The 23,450-nt window shown below is 35.1% G+C and overlaps 1 protein-coding gene and 3 long non-coding RNA genes across 6 annotated transcripts; all 4 read right to left on the bottom strand.

Annotated features, from left to right (window-relative positions):
• Nucleotides 1–360: 360 nt before the first annotated feature.
• On the bottom strand, nt 361–6,739 carry LOC126656258 (putative protease Do-like 14). Of its 3 annotated transcripts, none has more exons than XM_050350776.2 (12): nt 6,551–6,739; nt 6,384–6,469; nt 5,767–5,838; nt 5,519–5,646; nt 5,147–5,433; nt 4,907–4,967; nt 4,541–4,671; nt 3,269–3,389; nt 1,713–1,805; nt 967–1,091; nt 749–809; nt 361–610 (listed from the first exon to the last, which is right to left on the bottom strand). In XM_050350776.2, the coding sequence occupies exons 2-11, from the start codon at nt 6,460–6,462 to the stop codon at nt 791–793; spliced, it is 1,116 nt and encodes a 371-aa protein (XP_050206733.1). In that variant the 5' UTR covers nt 6,463–6,469; nt 6,551–6,739; the 3' UTR covers nt 361–610; nt 749–790. The 3 variants fall into 3 exon arrangements, with proteins under 3 accessions (XP_050206733.1, XP_050206731.1, XP_050206734.1); XM_050350774.2 differs by having other exon boundaries at nt 6,573–6,739; XM_050350777.2 differs by having other exon boundaries at nt 4,541–4,605; nt 6,573–6,739.
• Nucleotides 6,740–9,140: 2,401 nt separating this feature from the next.
• On the bottom strand, nt 9,141–9,904 carry LOC126654882 (uncharacterized). Its single transcript, XR_007632781.2, has 2 exons — nt 9,825–9,904; nt 9,141–9,260 (listed from the first exon to the last, which is right to left on the bottom strand). It is a non-coding gene; the product is annotated as an uncharacterized LOC126654882 (long non-coding RNA).
• A 5,199-nt stretch (nt 9,905–15,103) lies between these two features.
• LOC130015749 (uncharacterized) lies at nt 15,104–18,725 on the bottom strand. The gene is made up of 4 exons (XR_008791130.1): nt 17,171–18,725; nt 17,023–17,076; nt 15,733–15,806; nt 15,104–15,265 (listed from the first exon to the last, which is right to left on the bottom strand). It is a non-coding gene; the product is annotated as an uncharacterized LOC130015749 (long non-coding RNA).
• Nucleotides 18,726–20,457: 1,732 nt separating this feature from the next.
• On the bottom strand, nt 20,458–22,978 carry LOC126654881 (uncharacterized). Its single transcript, XR_007632777.2, has 4 exons — nt 22,525–22,978; nt 22,377–22,430; nt 21,087–21,160; nt 20,458–20,619 (listed from the first exon to the last, which is right to left on the bottom strand). It is a non-coding gene; the product is annotated as an uncharacterized LOC126654881 (long non-coding RNA).
• Between the last annotated feature and the right edge of the window lie 472 nt (nt 22,979–23,450).

Below are 23,450 nucleotides of genomic sequence, written 5' to 3'. Positions count from 1 at the left end.
TATTTAAAAATAATAAATTAGAAGATTTATTTGAACATTTTTAAAGTTGGAGGACTTATTTGTATTTTTTAAGATAAAGAAAAATATGGTGGAACCCTTCTATTTAGTTGTTATTAACATTTTTATCCTTAAAAATTTTATATAGTCAATTGTACCCTTTTTGGGGTAGAGATGAAAATGAAAAATCAAAAAAAGGGTACAAATGAACTTTTTCCTAGGTCATGGTATAAACGAAAAAATATTACAAGGTGGGGGTTTTTAAAGTAATTAGGCCCCCAAAAAATAGGAGTTAACCAGTATAGTTACTTATTAAAAATAAAAGATTCATATACAAGAAACAATCTAAATAAAAAAAAAATATGAATAAAGGTTCATCGATTAATATTTTAAAAAATGTAAAAGTGATGATAAATAAAAATCATGCACACACGGACCAGAGCTAGTTTCAGTAGTACTCGCACAGCCAGCTGGTTGTTAAAAGTATGTTTACAAAGAGATTCTCAAAAGTTTAAGTTAAATTGCTTTCCAGGGATATCGAATTGCAACCCTATACTGAACTATTTAACAAAAATAATTCCCAAACTCAATTAAATTGCTGGGGTATGACATCCTACAGAACAAAGCGAGAGAGGTTATAGTACCAAAACAAACTAATAACTATTAAAAAAAACACAATTTACTGTCGGGTGACAGTATTAGTTTAACAACAGTAACACACATGCAATGGAACACAGGGATGCATGCTTACATTTGGCAGGCCGACCCCCAAAATTAGCAGGTAGTCCATCATTCATCGCCAAAGCGGCCAACTAATGGAAGGATTAAAACATAAATCATTGATGAGAAATAAATAAAACGGTGGGAACTCCAAGAGCTAAACAAACATGGTTCTGATATACATAACCTATCACTGGCTTAATAGAAAAAAGATGGTTCTGATGTACACCGGCTTAAAGAGATGCATACCTATACAATCTATCTGCTGTGGCCTCATCCACCTTCATTTTAAGAAGCAAAGGATCATCATTACCTGTTCTAATGACCACCAGCTCCACATGCTCCCCAACCTTGCTCCACATACTTTCAAATAACTGATACCAATTTTTATAACCAGATATCAAACCAGCAGTTATTCTTTGTTGCATATCCTAAATACTAAAATTCAAGGTCAAAAAGGAAAGGATGAATATTTTATTTACTTTATGCTGATAGTGGTATATATTCAAAATGGAAGGATAACTAAATACTCAACTAGCTATATCAGTGAAACAAAAGAAATGCACAGTAGTTGAGAAAATGTGTCAAGAAAATCATTTTCTAGCTTCAACAGAAAATGTCTAACAGGGAACATAAAAATCAGTGCTTAAGAAACAAGCACATGCTTGCTAGATGTCGAGATATAAAAGCAAATGTTCCAAGGACAAGAAAGAGGAACATAATAGTAAGAGAATAAGTAAATCAGCTGTCAGAAAAATAGGATCGAGAAAAAGATGATGACATGTGCATAAAAGAACATCCAAACTGTGAATCAGTGCAACACTTGTGCCAAGATTATAAATTCAACAATAATTTTCTTCAAAGAATCACATGTACGACTGTTCAAAACCTTCAGCGAAATGGAATAGAGATAGAGAACCTTTAGCCTTTTTTTCTTTCTACGGAATAATAAAATAGCAACATTACTAATTGCAGCAGCAAGAACGATACTATACCTCCAAGAAACTTTGAACGGTTTTCCCATCAAATTGAACGATAACATCATCTTGTCTTATTCCAACAGAATCAGCAGAAGAGCCTTGTAATACCTATTTGACAGTTCAGATCACTAATCCAATTACTACAAACATTTCAGTTGCAAAGGACAGCAAAGGTAAATGCCAATTGACCTGATATCATGGTCAACATGCCTATGCAAATAGGGCAAGGTGCTCGTGTACATCAATCATAGTTGTTAAAGCGCAAAGCGCACTTGAAGCGCAAAGGGTCCCATATCGCTTTAAGCGCAAGGCGCAAAAAAAGCGCACGCCCGAGTGAAGCTCGGCGCATATATGTAAAAAAATATTAAAATACCAATAACACACAATAATTGTCCCCAAAATTAAATATATGCTTTTGATAAAATCATAAGTCCAATAAAGCTACTAGCCTACCGCTAGTTGCAACCTAAAATCATCTATTAGTATGTTTTATATTAAAGGCTTGCTTGGATGATCAGAGAAGGGAAGAGTTGATCCTTTGTGGAAGTTTGAAAGGTAGAAAACAGAGAATTGGAGAAGAGGAGCAGTCGTTTAAATTTTCTATGCATTCTTTTAATATTTTTAAAAGCCCAATACCCAACTAACTCTTTTGTTAATGTTTTGTTTTTAAAGGTCCAAAACCCAAGCCCAAAATTATGAGGGTTTCTCAGATGCGCTAAGCGCGCCTCAGAGGCTCGCCTGAGCGCTTTAGCGCGCCTGAGGCGCGCCTTGATGAAGGTGGTCGCCTCAGGTGTTTCTGAGGCGCACCACCTGCGCTATGCGCTATTCTAGCGCTTTAGCGCGCCTCAGGCGCGCTTTTAACAACTATGACATCAATGAGCTTCAAATTATGAAGCTCGTGAATTAAACACTTGAAGTTACACATACTCATTTTCTCCAAGAACACAAAACTGTAAAACTGCAGCTTTCTTAGATAAGTGCATGAGACATTAACTTCCTAATAATGGTCAATTATAGGGAAGCTCTCAATAAGGTGAAACAACCTAATAAGCTATTTGAATTAAACTATGATGCGCAAGGTATGATGTAGTTTAGCACTTTGCAGGTTTGAAAACAATCTCAGAATAGTTGAGTACGGTACGTTTTCAAGTTATTGTAGCTTATTTTAAGTATCCAAATTAGTGATGAGCTATCTTTCACATTTAGAGGAAACAGAGCTAGAAGCAACTAGATAGGGATACAAGTCATGATATATAGCAGAATAAGGTTGATCCTGATTCTGATTCACTGCATTAACATCAAAAAGGCATGGAAAAGTGTCAGCAGTTTTGTTGCCAGTGAATTATTAAGTTATATGATACTTCCATTAACATGTCTTCTCCCGTGTTCTACCTTTAAAGAAGCTTTTTTCATGTAAAATTCTAAAAACATGAGGTTCCAATAAGATACCGTTTCTCATGCAATAAATCTATCTTCCAAATTTTAGAGATTTGAGATAAATAAAGGCCAACTAATACCACCGGAAAAACTACTATGCTTAATGGAAAAAGGAAAGTAGATAGAGAGCATACCTCCTTAACAATAACACCTTTGAAAATGTTGGGGAACTTTTTAATGAAATTTTCCAAAAAACTTAGGTTAGCTGCATAAAGATTAGTCACTCCCATGCCAAGCCAAGGTCGACGTGGTTCCCTATAACATAAGATGAATCATTATAACCTGAAAACTCTGCAATACTTACCATTCATCATTTCTTAGCTGAATTAGCAACAGAGTACTTAGTCTTCATTTACAATCTACCTAATTACAAATTAAAAGTAAAATAGATTAGTATTTTAGATATTTATTAAAGGTCCGCCTAAGGAGCAAGGCGCGCTGCCAGTGCCAGCACCTCTCTAACCAAATAATAGAAATGATTTGGTGAGTAATTTTTGTAAGAAAGTCACTAAAAAGAAAGAGCTTGAATTGGAACTACTAGGTATATGAATATGAACAAGAATCCAAGGCATACAGGGCTTAAATTACAGGACCAACTCCAACTAACAAACCATGTTATGTTTGCTTGTCATACACAAAATGCCCATTGCTTGGCTTGCACCTGTTCCATCTATTCGAAACCCATGATAATATCATTGCACATTAATTATGACTTAATAGATCAGTTTGCACCTTATTCCAAGACTAGCTTAAGACAATCTAGCAAAAGATTGAGAACTTTATTTGCAACAACTCATTGGTATCAGAAAAAATACTTCTAAGTCTCCCGAACTTACAATTATAAACTGACTTGTCTCGATAACAATTTAAACAAAGCAAATATTTTACACAAAAAAGGTGGTAAAAATGGGTTACAATTGTATGCACTTGGTTAAGTGAAATTCAGATCAAAAAGGGGAAGGATGCCACTAGACATTTTCAAGACAAATGAACAGCCATACCATGATTTAAAGACATGATTAACTTCCCATAAATTTTGTTAATTTCAAGTGCATTTTCATTAAGAATCCAATATTAATTTTCTAAAGTCTAAAACCCTATGAATATAATACAACTCATAGTAAGGTGCTTAGTTACGAGTTAATATTTATAAATATTGACTGCCATTTAAAGAAGGTTAGCTAGGAATGCAATTTTGACAATGCACTTAGAGTGAGCCAAAAAGAAAATGGTAAAATAATGCTATGTGAAAATGGATGCCAATAACGAAAAAAAAAGTGGAAAATACATTAAATGCTATGTCAGTAGGATCTAAAGAATGATGCGGGTAGGATCTAAAGTATGATGTGAGACAATACATCAAATACACACACAAAATACTTACATTAGCAAGATTTAGAACATACCTATATTTTTTGAAATGGTCCCACCATAAGGAAGCTATTTTAACTGGCAAAAATGGAGTGTACATCTGGTCATAAAAACAAATTCCAATGACATCTCCATTGATGTTGATAATCGGGCCACCAATATTACACTATAGCCAAAAGAAAAAAAATGCTCAATTTATCATTCATTTATTTTCTATCGTGTAGTTCTCAAGAAACATCAATGTCACATCATATTAGAGCATACATGATCAGCATTCATCAATAAAAAACTGATGTTTTTAATAGAATGAAATCTGCAAGCGAAAGAATCCATAAAGAAAAAGTTACCAACTCAATAACACCAAAAATGAAGAATAAGCAAAAGGTTAGAGAGAGAATTACTTCGGAAATTTTGCAGGTTGCCTTTAAAAGCTCTTTACAGTCATATCCGCAGACATTGAGACTTAAAAACAGCAGCAGTTAGAATAAAAAGAAAAGAAGTGAGATATTAATAGTTGGGAGGATATATGTATAATTATTAGCCCGTATACATTATAGAAACTAATAGCAAACTGATGCTTCTTGAAAGTGTAAATGATCAAATCTCAATTAAGTAAAAGTAAAATGAAGAATTTAGCTAACCAGAATTGACCAGGTGCGACCATGAGCTTAAAAGGCTTAGCAGAAGTGCGGGCAAGAGCAATCACAGCATTTCCAGGAATAAGATTATACGACTTCAAGTGTGGACGAAGCTGAAATGGAGTGCGAAGGCAGCTTGGATCAATTGTTGAAGAATCATCCAACAACGCCAAAGATGCAACTTTTAATGGAGTATCACACAGTATTTTTAGAGCAGCTAAGTTGTAATGAAAATCGCATGCTATTATGTTAGCATCAATTGACGTATGCTCTGATAGGTGCACAACAACCTACAAAACAATTGTTCAAAACTTTCAATTTAATAAAACAAACATCAGCTTGAAATAAGTTAAGCTGTACAATTAAGTTACTGACCGTAATCTCATCTGCTATAGAATCTTGACTGTTGTGACATTTGACGATATTGGCAGATGTCAGTATAATACCACAATTATCATTATATTCAATGATAATTCCAGAGCTATGAGATAACTCATTCTCACCTGAGAAATGAGGTGGAATAATTAAAAAAAGGAAAAGCAATTTGAATAATAAGTAAATACTCAGTGAAGCAAAGTAAGCAAAGAACAAATATAAGAAATTAGACAAGATTGAATAACTACCTAAATATGATGTAATACTGACAACAGATGCAGAAGCTTCTAAAGCAGCCATCTTTGTATCAATATCCAAGGCTGGGCATTTTATCAATAAAACAACATGAAAATAAAATTTAGAAAGTAAATTTAAACAATTATTAGTAACTAAGATGCACGGAAATGGACACGGCGGAACAATATTTTTCAAAATATATGAAACAGAATCGTGGGTAAAAGGTGTAAACAGTAAAAATATAGGGGTATATTTATAAATACTAGAAGTTATGATATATATACACACATTAAGTTTTATTTATAAATTATAAAAATATATTTTCATATAAAGAAACTAGAATAACAACTTATTTAAATATATAACAAATATACAAATCAATAAATTTTCTATAATTTGAATCTATAACAAATATAACATATCAATAAATTACATAATAACTATAAAGTCGGATAATTGATTGGGTCCTTTAAGTTATAGATAACCTTTTTTAGTTTTTTTAGCTATTACAGATTCCTTTTTTTATATAGAAAACGGGTTTACCGACCTGAAAGGTTTCCGAATCAGGGAAACTCATCCTACATAAGGTTTCCGTGCATCCTAGTACAAAACTCAAAAGAAAACTCACGGTAAAACATGACATCTATCTCTAAATCCCTCTCCCATTGGGGACAATCTGTAGCCTTCCTCTTTCGTCCCAAAAACATAATTTACCTACAAGATACATAACATCAAGTTAGAGTGATTTAAAGGTTTTTAATTTGATAAGTTGTAAAATTTAAAACACAAAATTACAGCCGAGAGAAGAACACAACACCAAGCAGCAGCTGCGACGGAAGAATAAAACAAAGGAGGCGGGACCAGGCGGTTTGGCACAGTACTAGCAGCTGCAAGGAACGGCAAAGCGGGCGTTAGTCTATTTTTTTTTTTATATTTTGACTTTTTATTGGGATAGAAGGTAGAAGAGATAGCGCCACTGAGGTTTTTATTGAGGGTTTTCGACGCTTTAAAATTGATTATTGTTTCTTTTATAAAAAAATTAATTTTAAAAGAGGAAATCTTATGGGAAAAAAAAAATATCAGAGCATCTTCACTCTAGTGCTAAAAATACCTCACAATGCTATAATTTAGCATTTAGTATAAAAAAAACATCTCCATTACACTTCTATTTCATGTGCTAAATTTAGCATATGCTAAATTTTGTGCCAAATATTTTAGAAAGTTTAGCATATGTCAAATTTTATTATATTTAAAATATTTACAGATTTGCCATCAATAATGATAATCGCTTATAAAATTATAAATTTAGCATTTAGTTTAGCATTTTACAATACTTCTATTTCATGTGCTAAATTTAGCATATGCTAAACTTTGTGCTAATTTTTTTAGAAAGTTTAGCATATGTCAAATTTTATTATATTTAAAATATTTACAGATTTGCAATCAATAATGATAATCGCTTATAAAATTATAAATTTAGCATTTAGTTTAGCATTTTACAATAGAGTGAATTTCAATAATATGTGCTATATATAGCATTTTATCTTATTTTGTGCTAAAAATAGCATAAAAATTACAACATGCAATGGAGATGTTCTCACCATCCTATTATTTTTATACCTCAAGATTTTCCTTTGGCAAAAATCTCTCAAACGATTTCAGATATTTGCAAAAATCACTCAAAATAAAATATAGAGCAAATGTAAACTACAAATTGACAGGGGCGCAACCAAGAGTCCAAGTCAGGAGGGTCGAAAATTTCGAGTTCGGTCATTTAGAGAAATAAAACAAGGGCAAAAACAGTGTAAGATTAATGACTATTACTTGCAGGGGCGGTTTAAACCCCCCCTACATGATTAAAAGACCGCCCCTACATGATAAAAAAAAACCGCCCCTATCACTTATAGGGGCGGTTTTTACCGCCCCTAGATGAAAAAATTGTTTTTTTTTATTTTTTCCGGCGAGGAGGGTCGGACGACCCTCTTCGACCACCCTGGATCCGCCCCTGCAAATTGACCATTATATCCTTGTTGCATGGTAACGTGTTTAACTGAATAGGAAACTCATATCAAATCAAAAAACGAAGATTATCAAGCTGAAAATCATGATCATCAAACTGAAAAATTGAAGATTCATATAACGACAACATTTCTAATTAAAATCATCTTGTGAGCGGAGCGGAGTTCGGAGGCCGCTCGCCCAAGGCTTATGGCTTACTTTTCAATCTGGAAATGGTTTGAAAAAATGGAGGCGCCACCTAGTTCAACTAGGAAATGCTTTATAATTGACTAGATAGCCTTACTCGCCTCCGGTAAGACTATCGTGCATCGGAACAAAGACTAGGGTTCGTGGACCTCCTCCCGAGACTCTTGTGCTTGACTTATCGGTTGCCGGCTTTATTTTACTGGACATATTCGCATTATATCTCATCTCAACAGTATATGTTGTTCACAGGATATGAAAGCTGTAAATAAACATGTATGAAAGCGGTAAACACGTTTGACGCGCATATGACTCGATTTGGACTGCCATTTGAGGCAAGTAACAGGTACTCCTAAACATACATCTAACCTAGAGGTTTCTAGCAAATAGCATAAGTCTGACTGGTCTGGATTGATTACATGCACAAAGCCTAAAACCGGATGTATAAGTGTGATTGATTGATTTTATTAGGTGATCTTGAAAAACCTATACAACCATTACTACTTTTTCGTATTAGTTCTACGATGTCTAAGTGATGGGCTGGAATTGTATTAACGGGCCAATTTTAGGTGATTAGTCATTTAACCGGTTATTATTGGATTTAGATTGCTTTTGGAAAGCAGTAAATATTGCTAGCATACTTAGGGACAGTTTGATATACATACAAGGTTAGAGATACTTTTAAACCTCGTTGACTTTGAGTGTCTGGCACTCGCGCGGGTTTTGACGATCGGTCTGGTCAGAATAGACTTTCGGTCAGATCACGGGAGTTGTGCGTCTCGTCGATCCGTTTCTACTGGTTTGATCCGGACTCGATTCCAAGTTTGGGTTTGTCACGACCCGAAATCTCGGGCCGAGACCGGCGCTAGGGAATAGGAGTGGTAGCTCCGAAACCCGTAGCAAGCCTAAATTTCACTATAAATTTTTCGCGTTTTAAAAACATTATATGAGTTATAAAACTGTTTTCAGAAGAAAAAAAAACTGGCAATATAACATCTGAAAACAGAGCAACCTATAACAAGTATCACAAATCACTCTGTAACAAAGATGACGACATCATGATACACAAACACGGTATCAGTGATATCCGATAAACCATTTAGTTAAACAACTACTACACAGTAACCGTAAATAATATACAAACAGTAGTAGTTTCAAAATCAGAGTTTGTACAGCAAAACAAGACCTCTAAACTACTAGACTACTGCGGCTCTAGAAGTAAACATCGATTTTCATTTACATTATAAAATATTGACTTCCGGAAGAAGGAATAGAAGTCTGATCACGTCAAAATATTATCTACCTGAAATGGGTGAAAAACAACGGGTCAGTAAAAACTGAGTGAGTTTACATAATTACTAATGAACATTAAATAAAATAAAATCGCATGTAAAATTATTTTTATAATGCAGCTAAATACTTGATCCGAATGAAACCCTAAACCTCGAATCATATATCAGAACATGCTATAATCCACAATATACTATCCAAGAAGTTTGGACCGTGCACAGGGGACCATCGTCACAGACATTCACTTATTTTACAGTATCTGGGCCGTGCACTTGGGACCGTCGCCTCAGATCTGTATCGGGGTCTGGGCCGTGCACAGGGGACCATCGCCTCGGATTTTCCCCCGCTATGTCTAGGCCGTGCACATGGGACCATCGCCATAGACATTTAATTAATCAATACTTAATTCTAATAAGATTACTACTGGTGATCACACAGTCCTATTGCCGCTCAATAGGAAAGCACGTTCCACCGGATCTATATTAGTTTTAAATAATATATGCAGTGCGATTTAAAATAAATATTCAGAAATTTAAACAAAGTTGCATTAATATTCAAAAGTAAAATGCAAACTCACAGTGGATCGCTAAATCCAAAACAATACTCCTTTAAAACTGCTGCAGTTCTGACCCCAATATTCGCGAACTCGTCGGATCTAAATATGGATTATTCGTCAAAATTAAAACAATCCAACAATATCTTAATTCTAGAGTTGACTCTATACACAATTACAAGTTATAATAGCATCCATATAAGTCAATTTATGAAAAACATTGTTTAATAAACTATTATCGACCCGAGGAATCGTTAAATAAATATATATTTTGTAAATCTGTAGATTCCAGGTCTGACGTAAAACTTTCACTTTTAAAAACACATTAGTAACCACTTGAAATCGATACTTTTAAGTTAAGATTAGACCTTTTTAAAATGAAATGTTATTATTATAAATCTTGAGTTAGACATTTTAATAATTCAATTTAAACTCGTTTTATACGCTTTAGCTTTTAAATTAACATTTTAAATTAATATAAAACTTGTTTCTTTTTGAAACTTTTAAAAATCTAATTTTGAAAACATAACTTTTTTCTTTACGTTTCAATTTTAAAAATATTCACATTTCAAGTTTAATTATTAATTAAACTATATTATTATTAAAGCAAACTAATCTCGGTCCATAACACATTTCGAAACATCCTAGTACAAATCACATTGTCACATTAGACTATGGTTTACTAAGCAAATACGCTTGCCTTCTCGAGGGTGTGCAATCGCGCACGCTATCGATATCGGTGTACGACTGCACTCCAATACCTCCGAAGCTAACTTTGGTAAAGGGCCTAAACTCACTAATTTTTACATCAAGTAGCCCCATGTACAGCCCTAAACAAAAATTAGTTTCTCAATTCAACAACTTTCATAAACCATCCTTAGCAATTATAATAAATGGCAAGATTAACATTTAACCAACACCTTATATTCTAACTTCACTTTAACAATTATAATAAATTCACCATTACCAGTATGTTCCATATTCAAGAACACCTCCCAAAAACAATTTTCAATTTTAATCTAATTCATTAGCAATTCAACAATTTGGCAGCCAACACATTAAATTACTCTAGCAATTTCAATACATAAATTTGGCAATCAAGTACGACAACCAATAAAAAAAAATTAAAACTTTAGTCCCTAACTTAACTTGATCCTAAAACACCATTTTATGCCCTAATTAACAACGAAAATCGTCAAATAGTAATAAAATATTAAATGCCTAAACATCTGAATTCTGGGGATTCAAAACGGAATTCTCCTTGATTCCTTCTCTGACCATGGCTCTTGATTACCGATTAAAGCTTGATGATTTTTCTTTGTTGGCTTAAAATTTTGGAGGAGAAATTAGATTAAGAAGTAAACTTTTAGGGTTAAAAATGAAGTATGGCCGAATGAGAAGAAAGAAAATGAAATTCTCTGCTGTTTCATTCGTTTGAGAATGAAAATGGGGTTTAAGGGTTTTCTTTATTTCACATACACAGGACTAACATCCTTTATTCTTTTTTTTTTTTTAATTTAATGGTTAAAAGCTAAACTAGATTCTTTAATTTAGCTATTTAATCAATTGTTTAATTTTATTCATTCATTTAATTAATTAATCACCCTAATATCAAATTATTTTATACTTTAATTAAAATAAATTTTTATTCCAAAAAATTAACCTCCTAAATTATTATTTGGAACTTTTAATTCAATATATTCCAAATTCTTAATGTATTTCTTACTAATAATACACTTTAGTCCCACATAATTATTTTATCAAATATAAATTTAAAATTTAACTTTATAACTCCAATAAATTTAATAAATTGTGCGAATAATTTTTCTCTTAACCCAAATAGATATTTAAATTTTATGTTTCCGCTTACGAATATTACGACATGTGGCAAAACCGACAATTAAAAATATGGGGTATTACAGGGTTAGCCTGAAATCGGCTTTGGAAGTTTCTGGTTTGTTGGGTCTCGGGCTCGTGGGCCGGCACTATGTTATATATTTGGACTTATGAGTTTTTACATCGGGTATGGCCCGTTACATTACAGAATATGATTATATACTAAATTATCTACGTCTGGGTTCAAACTGGGCCTGATTTGGAGTCCGGATGAGCTCGGAAACACATTTTAAAGTTTGGATCGCGTGTGTAGGATCTGGGAGCGAATTTGGATAGCTGCTAAGGAGGGGCACGACGGAAGTTTAAAATGCCGGCGCCGGCAGGTTAAGGTGGCGACGTCGCCACCTTGTTATGGCGGTGCCGCCGGTCTGATTGGCGGTGGCGGAGGTTCTTCTGGAAGCAGCAGCATCAATTTGACAGCATTCGTTTTTTAGCGTTTTTAGCTCGTTTCAACTCATTTTTGAGTCCGTTTTTCGTGAAAAAAAAACAAGGCATAAAAAAAATCAAACATTCTAAATGTGACAGGTGTGGAGTGTTTAGAGGTGATTTACACATTACAGCCGTCAAATTGCAGTAGGGCAGCAGTTCGTTTTCCGGTTGTTCCTCGACGGTTTTTCATGCAAACATGCTCAAACAAACATCAAACGCATAGGAAACACTAAATACATTCTGGAAATCGATTAAGATGATTAAACAGGCAATAAACATCCTAGATTATGCTTTTTAAAGCAGTTTTAATGGCAAAAAGATGACAGGCACACCAAGAACACTATAAGAGGCAAATTACTTTAATATGCTTCCTAAGTGCAGGAAATTGAATCTAATTGAACAAAAAATTAGGGCAGAACTAAAACATACTTTTCTATTCTGGTTTCATGGCAAAGACATAAAATTTACTTAAATTTAACTAATATGGCAATTTCATGGCAATTTAACAATAGTTATGACAAATAACAACTTTGAATCTAACATGCATCCTAATTGATCATGGCATATACATGAACAGAAAATCAAAGGAATTATGAAAGGGTCCTCAGAATTACCGTTCTGAATCCTTGGCTCGTTTGCCAATAAAGTGGATGCTGAATACGGCTTCGAATCTGGTGCATGCTTGCATTCTTGGAGAATCAAAGCTTCTTTAGGTGTTTTTCTGGACTGAAATCGATGTGATTTGTGTGTGTTTTGTGTCTTAAGAATTCGGCCTATACTATGGTATTTATAGGTGGTCGATTTTTCTCTTCTATATTTCTAGGGTTTGTATGCCACCTTATGATAAGAATCGAATGATCTAGGGTTTGTGTGCCCGAAAGTGTTAGAAAAGGTTCCTTGGGTCCTATTGTTTGGTCATGGTCAATTTCAGTCCGTCAAACTTGTAAATTGGCCCACAAACTTCTAAAATATGGCAATCAGTCCAATTCTTTGGATTTTTATGAGTTATTTACGCCTAATTACGTTTTAATCCTCCAAGTTTGCAACTGTGCACAGATTACGTCTGTTTAGATTCCAGCAAGCAAATCGAAAGCTCGTGACCCGGATGTGTTTCTCTAGAAATCATCATTGGACGCTTCAGTTCCTTATCACTTTTTACCTATCCGAAAAATAGGTGTCTACAGTTTGCCCCCCTCTTTTACGAGAATTGATGAAGTGGGTCAATTTTTATTAAAGAAGAGACTTGCTGTTGGACGAGCAACAAGGATAATGTCCACCATCGAAGGTGCTCGCTCGCCCGGTAGTGTTGTAATGCCCTAGCCTGAGCATTACCTGCTGTGGTGCATGACTCTGGACTCATGCACCTCTGGTTATGGCCTACTCCACATCTGGCTGGGAGTAGTTTTCTTAACTACCGTTGAGCCCGGGCTGCCTGAGTGTGTGCCCCGTGGAATGGAGCTATAAACTCTCGGCCGTTCTGAGAGTGGTCAGATGGCTCAAACCCTGGTAATTGTCATGATGGTTCCGGTGATGCTGGATCCGGTCTTGATGTAGCCGATCTGAGTTTGATCTTCAATCTACACAGAAAAGATAGGTTATAAGGATTCGAGCCGATGTTGGCTCGAACACCCTCCGATGCCTAAGTCAGATAGACTGAATTGATAAGAGTTTGGAGTGAATATGAGTAATAAAAGGTGTCCTTTACCTGACCTAGGTCCATTAATATATAATAGATAGTCATTGCATTGTAGTATGAGTCTTGTTACTGATTTGAGTTTATCTTCTTGTTAAGATTAGGTAAAATACGTCCTTATCCCTGATTTCATGGGATAAGGGAGTTATCTGGTCTTCTGGTAACACTGCATACTGAGTCAGTGACTTCGGACTTGTCTTTGAGTCAGTGACTTCGGGCTTGTCTCTAAGTCAGTGACCAATGCCACCTGTGTGGGTCTTGTGTACTATTCTGGTGGTGTATCCATCATTAGTCCCTCCCAACAAGAATATTTATATCAAGCATTTATGTTTGTTTCATTGTTTATGTGGAGTGTGTCTATGACCTTTTGTCTTGTATTTTGAAACGTTGCTTTCTTCGTGTTGTGTCTTCTTATCGAGCTTTATTTTGGCTCGGCCCACTTCATTTCTTTGTTTTGTTCTACATGTTGGATTTTGTTTACTTTTTTCTCCTTTATTGCAAAGATAGGTGATAATTTTCTTGATGACTCGACTCCCTCTCTCTTTTGATGATAATGATGATGTTGTGATTGTCGGGTTTAAACCCGTGTTACCCAATGTGTATGTGAGCGTCTGTTTGAATGACGTCTGTTCCACTATGATAAAGATCATTCTTGAGGACTACCCCGATTATGATATCAACAAGTTTATGTCGATTGATTTTCGAGCTTTGGGTCAGCGAGCTGCGGCAAAGGTTGCAGCTTAAGAAAGATGGGTTGCATGTTTCTCCAGTTCTCCCTTCGTACACTGCTAGAGATGGCATGAAGGACGCCATGGAATCCGAGGAGGAAAACGAGCTTGCTGATACTACTGCCAAAGATGGCAAGGAGCTTTTGCCTCCTTCGGGACTATTGACAGCGTCCAAGACAATTTCAACTGTTATTTGGAGGTTGAAACTTCGGAGGTCCTCAAGCATGATTCTCTTGTCCCTGACTTAGTCGAGAACTTTCTAAAGAGAAAGATTCGGGTGGTCCAAAGGAGGGAGTGACTGTCACAACCCATTTTCATGAATCGTGACCGGCGCTAGGGTATGGGTATGGTTGTACCAAAACCCGTAGCAAGCCTTGCGGATAACCATATAAGTACATAAACCTGCAAGAAACCAATGCTCGGGGGCAACCGAGACTTCAGCCTAATTCTAGCAGTTTATAATAATCACATTTATATATTAAGTGCTCGAACAACTGCGAGTCTCCAACATGGCATAAATACATATTAACCCAAGTTAATATAAGAATGCTAAATAATATATAAATCAATTGAATAATTGTATAACAAGTATTAGACAAATAAGACTTCTAATTACTACTGCGGTCTAAGAATAAAATCAATTTAATAACTTTAATAAAAATAAGACCTCCGAGGAAATAAAGAATCGGAGACCAGCTGACTCGCTCAAAATCATAACCCTGGAAAAATTGGGAAAACAACGGGGTCAGATATACTGAGATGAGTTCATATAACTATTTACATTTATTAAGTGAAAACCTTTAAAACACTTTTAAAACATTTGTAAAGCAATTTATCATTATGGATAAGCATTGAAACCCTAAACCACAATATACTAAATCCATTGTCGTGTCGGTGAGACGTATCTCAATAACCGATCCCCGACTGTCACTCGAATAAAACATGTGAGTCCCAGGAGACGTATCTTCCACCGGCGCCCTCACTAGGTGAGACGTATCTCTAACCTACCTCAAATACCATATATGATCATACCGGTGCGCACACAGTCTCGATGATGCCCATCGAGTAGCCCGTTCCAATTCAGATCCATAATGCCGAAAACAGTTCGAAATCTGTTTATACAATATATACATATATACAAAATACAATTTACTTAATAAAGCGGTAAATAGCGATATAAACTCACCGCTTGCTTATCCACGTAAATCTTGGCAAACAGCTAACCCTGCGTAGACTCCGAAGCACGAGCAGTCGACGGGTCTAAAACAATGTATATGTTAAAATCTGAACAACCCCTAACTCTATGATTACTAGACACCATATAGGACTAGCATCTTAACACAACCAAAGATCAACATTCGAAACACAGTAATCCCAAAGCCAAAGTACATATATATCCAACCAATACAATAACTAGCTAAGTTTAGGTGAGTTCTCGTTTTCAAAAAAACAATCCAGAGTAATATAATTCAACAACACCTTTTCCAAATCCAACATATCCCAGAGTAGTGTGTTAGCCATATATCAACTATATGCTTAACACAACATGTCGGGCGACACATGTCTAACCCGACCCAACCAGAGTAAAATCCAAAGTTAAATCCTTTAAAATGAAACCAATGTATTTGAAAACAAGGAACTCATTATAAGCTTAACCAAAATTCAAACCAATACCACAAATAGCAAAAATAACCAATAGACTGTCAACACTTGACAATTCCACCCGGAGTTCATATTTCTCAATTAAAACACATTAAGTGTAAATAAACATGACTCCAAAACACATTGAAATGATAAACTCAGATCTGAACTGTACACTAGATAGCCTTTAAAACCATTGTAAAATAATTCTACCTTAAATGCCATAACAACAATTTGTTATCCAAATAACCCAAGGTAAACAAACATCCTTTATATACTCAAACGATTTCCAGTCATATGTAAATATTCTTAAAACAACGTTTTATTCCAATTAAAACCACCTTTAACATATAATCTAGCCTTAGTCAATTATATCCAATCACCCAAAGTAGGAATTTCCCATTAACAATCTTTTAACCTTCAAAATAACATTTTCAGCTTTTAGTTTAAAGTTCAAAACAGAATTCAATTCCACAACTTAACCCAAGTGATACATTATTTCATCTAAACGATTCCTCCAATCACCCAATGTATTGTTAAACATCTAACAACCTATGATTCATTTACTTTGAAATTTCCAGATTTTTAATAAAGGCTTAAAACAGAATTATAAATCAAGAACGACAGCAACTCCATATAAACCTTCAATCAAACAAGTATTCCAATCATCCAATGTATAGCCAACATCAATAAGTCACAACCAATACACATAGATTATTTCCAGAATTTCAAATCAAAGCAAAACAGAAAATATAAAGCCAAAACACTCAAGTATAGATTCATACAACAATTTAGCAATCTCTACACCATATAAGAAGGGATTAGAACCACATACCTCTTGATTAGACTAAGAACAATAAAACCCAGAAATCAATCAACCCAAATCAGCCTACAACCACACACATATAGGGATATAGGATTTAGAATTGCTAGAATTGAAGAACTAGAGATAAAACCACAAAGGAAAGATTACAAACACTTACCAAGGATTAAAATTGAGAGGAATGTTGATAGGAGTGAGTTAAAATATGACTCCAGCCGTTTTAGGGTTTTAAAAGTCGAAGGAAAAGAGTTTAGGTCGAATAAGGGGTCTTTAAATAGAAAAACAACGAACTGAACAGTGCAAGTTCGCGCCCGCTAAGTATAGTTCGCACCCGCTAACTTCAACAGCATTAGTTAGCGACCGCTAACTATAGTTTGCGCCCGCGAACTCAATAAAAACACGATCCGACCGACCAGATTTTAGTAAATCCTCTCAGGAACAACATATCCGAACGGCGGCCCGATCCGACGGTGCAATTGGGAGATATGGACATTTTACTAAAGCATGTCATATCAGGAAAACACATAAACACTTATTCGATAAGGCTCAGAACCTAATCAAAACAACACACCGAAGGTTATGAAAACCAAATCATGGTTTCAAGGAACCAAACCACCAAGGACCAACCCGAAACACATCGAAAAAATCATCGGAACAAGCCGGAAAAACACGGGGTATTACATTCTCCCCAACTTATATAAAATTCGTCCTCGAATTTAAAACATAAAAACAACCCACGTAAAACATAACATAATATTACATAAAAGCCGAACAATAAAAAAAAACGCACATCACCAACGTGAAAATGCATAAACAAGATACCCCAAGTAACCAATGAAGGTAAAATATAACAATTCAACAAAACGAGTTATGTCTCCCAAGTAGATTTCTCAAATGAGTGATCAACCCAACTGGACCATAGCAATACCTTTACTCATCTCCTCTCCTTTCAGTCGAGACTTTCAGTTCCTCTCCCTCTGGCCGAGCTCCATTCCATCGACCCGAGTGGCTACGCTCCTACTCTCAACTGAGCAGGTTGGTATATTCGACCGGATCTAGTTACGTCGTTGATAGAAATAGAGGTAGAATACAGAAAAAGTAAAAGGAAATAGATTCAGATGAAGCCTAGCCCAGCTTTCCTGCCATTGGGAATCCAATCCCTTCGAGAGGACTGCGTCTGGTCCAGGCGGGAACTCCACTAGCCTTCCCACTCCCAGGATTCTGGACTCTGATAGCCCTGCATATGATTCTATGGCGGTCCAACCAAGGGGAGCGACTTATGCACTTGCATAAACACAACTTAACAAGTTGTACCTCAAAAGATAACTCAAAACACCACTTACAAGTAGAATTATACAATCGATACTGAGTAATATACTCAAATCACCTTCCTCTAACAAATGTAGATTCTTAAACAGGATCTACTACTGATCCGAAGAGTCGCTCCTCAAATTTCTAGATATCAAAATTAATCACCCCGATTTCATGAGTTTAAAAGCTAGATCCGACTAAACCAGTTATTACATCTACTAGTTGCAAGGTCAAAACAAAGGTTCAAATCGCACATCGACACCAACGCCAAAGTTAAGGCAAAGAAAAACTAGCAAAAAGTAGCTTCACGTACACAATGAGGCCAACGAGGACAATAACTGATATGGCATAATTTAATCAAACATGATAGACATAATTATTAACACAATAAAATAGGTCATGAATTTCTCACACAACCGAAAAGCACTTAAGCATCTTGCAGTAAAACAATTACTCATTAGGGTGGGCAACAATGTAATTCCAAAAGAACTGAGCATGCAACATATTATAGCATCAACAAATTCTTACCGACATGGTAACAACTCAAACAGTCCAACAATGATTAAATTATCGAATCAATTAATAACATGCTCAAAACATCAAAAGATCAACATAAATAAAAATATTGATCAAAAGTACGCATCAAAACCATATCGAAATATAAAATTAACAAAATAGATTTCAAGTTCATGTCGAGCCCCACAAATCATTTTCCGGAAAACCTCATTACAAAACAATGGCTAAAATATGTTTCCAAACGCCTCAATTTAAAATCAACGAGTTACCCGAGTAATTACAACTTCCAAGTTCAACTCCAATTTGGGTGACCCAAGTCAAGCCCGCAATAACCATTTGTAAAACGTATACAACGCATTTTTAAATTCAGAAAAACGCAATTTAAAACAAAACCTCGATCTTTTCAACCAGGGAACTCGACAACACCAAAGTAACAACATCAAGTCATCACCCAAGTGAGACATCTGAAAAATTTAATTAACCTATTCAAAACACATACTTCGAAAAAAAAATAGCAACCAAGCAATTAAGACCAACACCAAAGTGTCGACAACCACCAAACGGTAACATTTCAAAAGTATTTTAAATCTTTAAAATGGTATCACCTCAAAAAATAATTTTATTTTAAAAAAAATAACTCTTTTGGAATCACCAGTCAAAGTAAATTTGAAATACGAGAAAAAATTATTTTAGTGGGAACGTAATGAAAATCACCTTTTACGTTATCATGCTCAGACTAATCATCAGACTCTTATGTCCAAAACACCAATTAGACCTAAATAATTTTTTTTTTATTAAAGAATTTCTAAACCAACATGAGGTCAGCAACGTAAAATCGCAAAACGTGAGAAACGATTTTACTATCAAAATCATTTATACCATAAACAAGCCAAAGCCTAACGAATTTTTTTTTATGTTATTGGCCAAAGCCAAAACTATTCACCAAATAACCCAGTGTTATAAAACCATTAAAGGCATAAAATCAAAGTTTATTACCCAATGAAATGCCACATCAACATGATAAGACAAACAACGTCATAGCCAAGTATGAATTTAGGAAAATTACCAATCATAAGATTTCCCGAGAAATTATAAGCAATTCAAAGGATCACTTAAGTGAAATACCAGTTATCAAATAAAATCTTAGCATAAGATCAAATATGACACGCTTGACTCGACATTATCCTATAGGTGTAGGCAGAAAGTTTGAAAATAAAAGATGACGTTTCAAAAGACAAGACACGAATCCTAATTCCGCAGTAGTTACTAGGACAAGTTAACCACTTATCATGCCAAACAATTAAACACTTAAAAATTAAAAAAAAAGGCCTTGGTTTGAAACCAAAGCTCTGATACCAAGTTTGTCACGACCCATTTTCATGAATCGTGACCGGCGCTAGGGTATGGGTATGGTTGTACCAAAACTCGTAGCAAGCCTTGCGGATAACCATATAAGTACATAAACCTGCAAGAAACCAATGCTCGGGGGCAACCGAGACTTCAGCCTAATTCTAGCAGTTTATAATAATCACATTTATATATTAAGTGCTCGAACAACTGCGAGTCTCCAACATGGCATAAATACATATTAACCCAAGTTAATATAAGAATGCTAAATAATATATAAATCAATTGAATAATTGTATAACAAGTATTAGACAAATAAGACTTCTAATTACTACTGCGGTCTAAGAATAAAATCAATTTAATAACTTTAATAAAAATAAGACCTCCGAGGAAATAAAGAATCGGAGACCAGCTGACTCGCTCAAAATCATAACCCTGGAAAAATTGGGAAAACAACGGGGTCAGATATACTGAGATGAGTTCATATAACTATTTACATTTATTAAGTGAAAACCTTTAAAACACTTTTAAAACATTTGTAAAGCAATTTATCATTATGGATAAGCATTGAAACCCTAAACCACAATATACTAAATCCATTGTCGTGTCGGTGAGACGTATCTCAATAACCGATCCCCGACTGTCACTCGAATAAAACATGTGAGTCCCAGGAGACGTATCTTCCACCGGCGCCCTCACTAGGTGAGACGTATCTCTAACCTACCTCAAATACCATATATGATCATACCGGTGCGCACACAGTCTCGATGATGCCCATCGAGTAGCCCGTTCCAATTCAGATCCATAATGCCGAAAACAGTTCGAAATCTGTTTATACAATATATACATATATACAAAATACAATTTACTTAATAAAGCGGTAAATAGCGATATAAACTCACCGCTTGCTTATCCACGTAAATCTTGGCAAACAGCTAACCCTGCGTAGACTCCGAAGCACGAGCAGTCGACGGGTCTAAAACAATGTATATGTTAAAATCTGAACAACCCCTAACTCTATGATTACTAGACACCATATAGGACTAGCATCTTAACACAACCAAAGATCAACATTCGAAACACAGTAATCCCAAAGCCAAAGTACATATATATCCAACCAATACAATAACTAGCTAAGTTTAGGTGAGTTCTCGTTTTCAAAAAAACAATCCAGAGTAATATAATTCAATAACACCTTTTCCAAATCCAACATATCCCAGAGTAGTGTGTTAGCCATATATCAACTATATGCTTAACACAACATGTCGGGCGACACATGTCTAACCCGACCCAACCAGAGTAAAATCCAAAGTTAAATCCTTTAAAATGAAACCAATGTATTTGAAAACAAGGAACTCATTATAAGCTTAACCAAAATTCAAACCAATACCACAAATAGCAAAAATAACCAATAGACTGTCAACACTTGACAATTCCACCCGGAGTTCATATTTCTCAATTAAAACACATTAAGTGTAAATAAACATGACTCCAAAACACATTGAAATGATAAACTCAGATCTGAACTGTACACTAGATAGCCTTTAAAACCATTGTAAAATAATTCTACCTTAAATGCCATAACAACAATTTGTTATCCAAATAACCCAAGGTAAACAAACATCCTTTATATACTCAAACGATTTCCAGTCATATGTAAATATTCTTAAAACAACGTTTTATTCCAATTAAAACCACCTTTAACATATAATCTAGCCTTAGTCAATTATATCCAATCACCCAAAGTAGGAATTTCCCATTAACAATCTTTTAACCTTCAAAATAACATTTTCAGCTTTTAGTTTAAAGTTCAAAACAGAATTCAATTCCACAACTTAACCCAAGTGATACATTATTTCATCTAAACGATTCCTCCAATCACCCAATGTATTGTTAAACATCTAACAACCTATGATTCATTTACTTTGAAATTTCCAGATTTTTAATAAAGGCTTAAAACAGAATTATAAATCAAGAACGACAGCAACTCCATATAAACCTTCAATCAAACAAGTATTCCAATCATCCAATGTATAGCCAACATCAATAAGTCACAACCAATACACATAGATTATTTCCAGAATTTCAAATCAAAGCAAAACAGAAAATATAAAGCCAAAACACTCAAGTATAGATTCATACAAAAATTTAGCAATCTCTACACCATATAAGAAGGGATTAGAACCACATACCTCTTGATTAGACTAAGAACAATAAAACCCAGAAATCAATCAACCCAAATCAGCCTACAACCACACACATATAGGGATATAGGATTTAGAATTGCTAGAATTGAAGAACTAGAGATAAAACCACAAAGGAAAGATTACAAACACTTACCAAGGATTAAAATTGAGAGGAATGTTGATAGGAGTGAGTTAGAATATGACTCCAGCCGTTTTAGGGTTTTAAAAGTCGAAGGAAAAGAGTTTAGGTCGAATAAGGGGTCTTTAAATAGAAAAACAACGAACTGAACAGTGCAAGTTCGCGCCCGCTAAGTATAGTTCGCACCCGCTAACTTCAACAGCATTAGTTAGCGACCGCTAACTATAGTTTGCGCCCGCGAACTCAATAAAAACACGATCCGACCGACCAGATTTTAGTAAATCCTCTCAGGAACAACATATCCGAACGGCGGCCCGATCCGACGGTGCAATTGGGAGATATGGACATTTTACTAAAGCATGTCATATCAGGAAAACACATAAACACTTATTCGATAAGGCTCAGAACCTAATCAAAACAACACACCGAAGGTTATGAAAACCAAATCATGGTTTCAAGGAACCAAACCACCAAGGAATAACCCGAAACACATCGAAAAAATCATCGGAACAAGCCGGAAAAACACGGGGTATTACAGTGACCCTTCTAGAGAAAAAGTTGTAGGCCGTATGTTGGACCTGTAGCTAGCTTTCTTTTACTTTGTTTTGGTGCTACCTTGTGAGGTAGTACTTCTTTTGTTTGTACTTTTCTTTAGGGGGGTCTTTGTGGTTGACTCTCCCTTTCAGAGAATAATGGCGTGCTTTTTATGAATGTGTGTTGCTTTTTCTTTATCTGTAAAGAATCATACTGTTGACTATGTCATGCGTCTGTGTCATAGGTCTGCGACTAGCTTCTACTGGAGGCATCGTACCAAAATATGACAAACTTTCAAGATTCTCCTGATGAAGAGGAACTCAATGCGTTTGATGTTGTAAGTCCAAAGGAGGGAGCGACCTTTCCAGAGGAGAACATCGTGTTTGTTTTGTTCTTGACCCTTGGGA

Source organism: Mercurialis annua, linkage group LG7 (genome assembly GCF_937616625.2).
Source record: "Mercurialis annua linkage group LG7, ddMerAnnu1.2, whole genome shotgun sequence".
In the NCBI taxonomy this organism is placed as follows: domain Eukaryota; kingdom Viridiplantae; phylum Streptophyta; class Magnoliopsida; order Malpighiales; family Euphorbiaceae; genus Mercurialis; species Mercurialis annua.
Note: the sequence above shows the minus strand (reverse complement) of the source record. Positions and strands in the feature narration are given on the sequence as shown.

Coding starts and splice junctions, on each gene's coding strand:
- LOC126656258 (XM_050350776.2), bottom strand. CDS start 6,462: ATGTTTTTGGGACGAAAGAGGAAGGCTACAGATTGTCCCCAATGGGAG. Junction 5,839..6,383: donor GATAGATGTCATGTTTTACC/GTGAGTTTTCTT, acceptor TAAAATGCCCAG/CCTTGGATATTGATACAAAG. Junction 5,434..5,518: donor CTATAGCAGATGAGATTACG/GTCAGTAACTTA, acceptor ATTGTTTTGTAG/GTTGTTGTGCACCTATCAGA.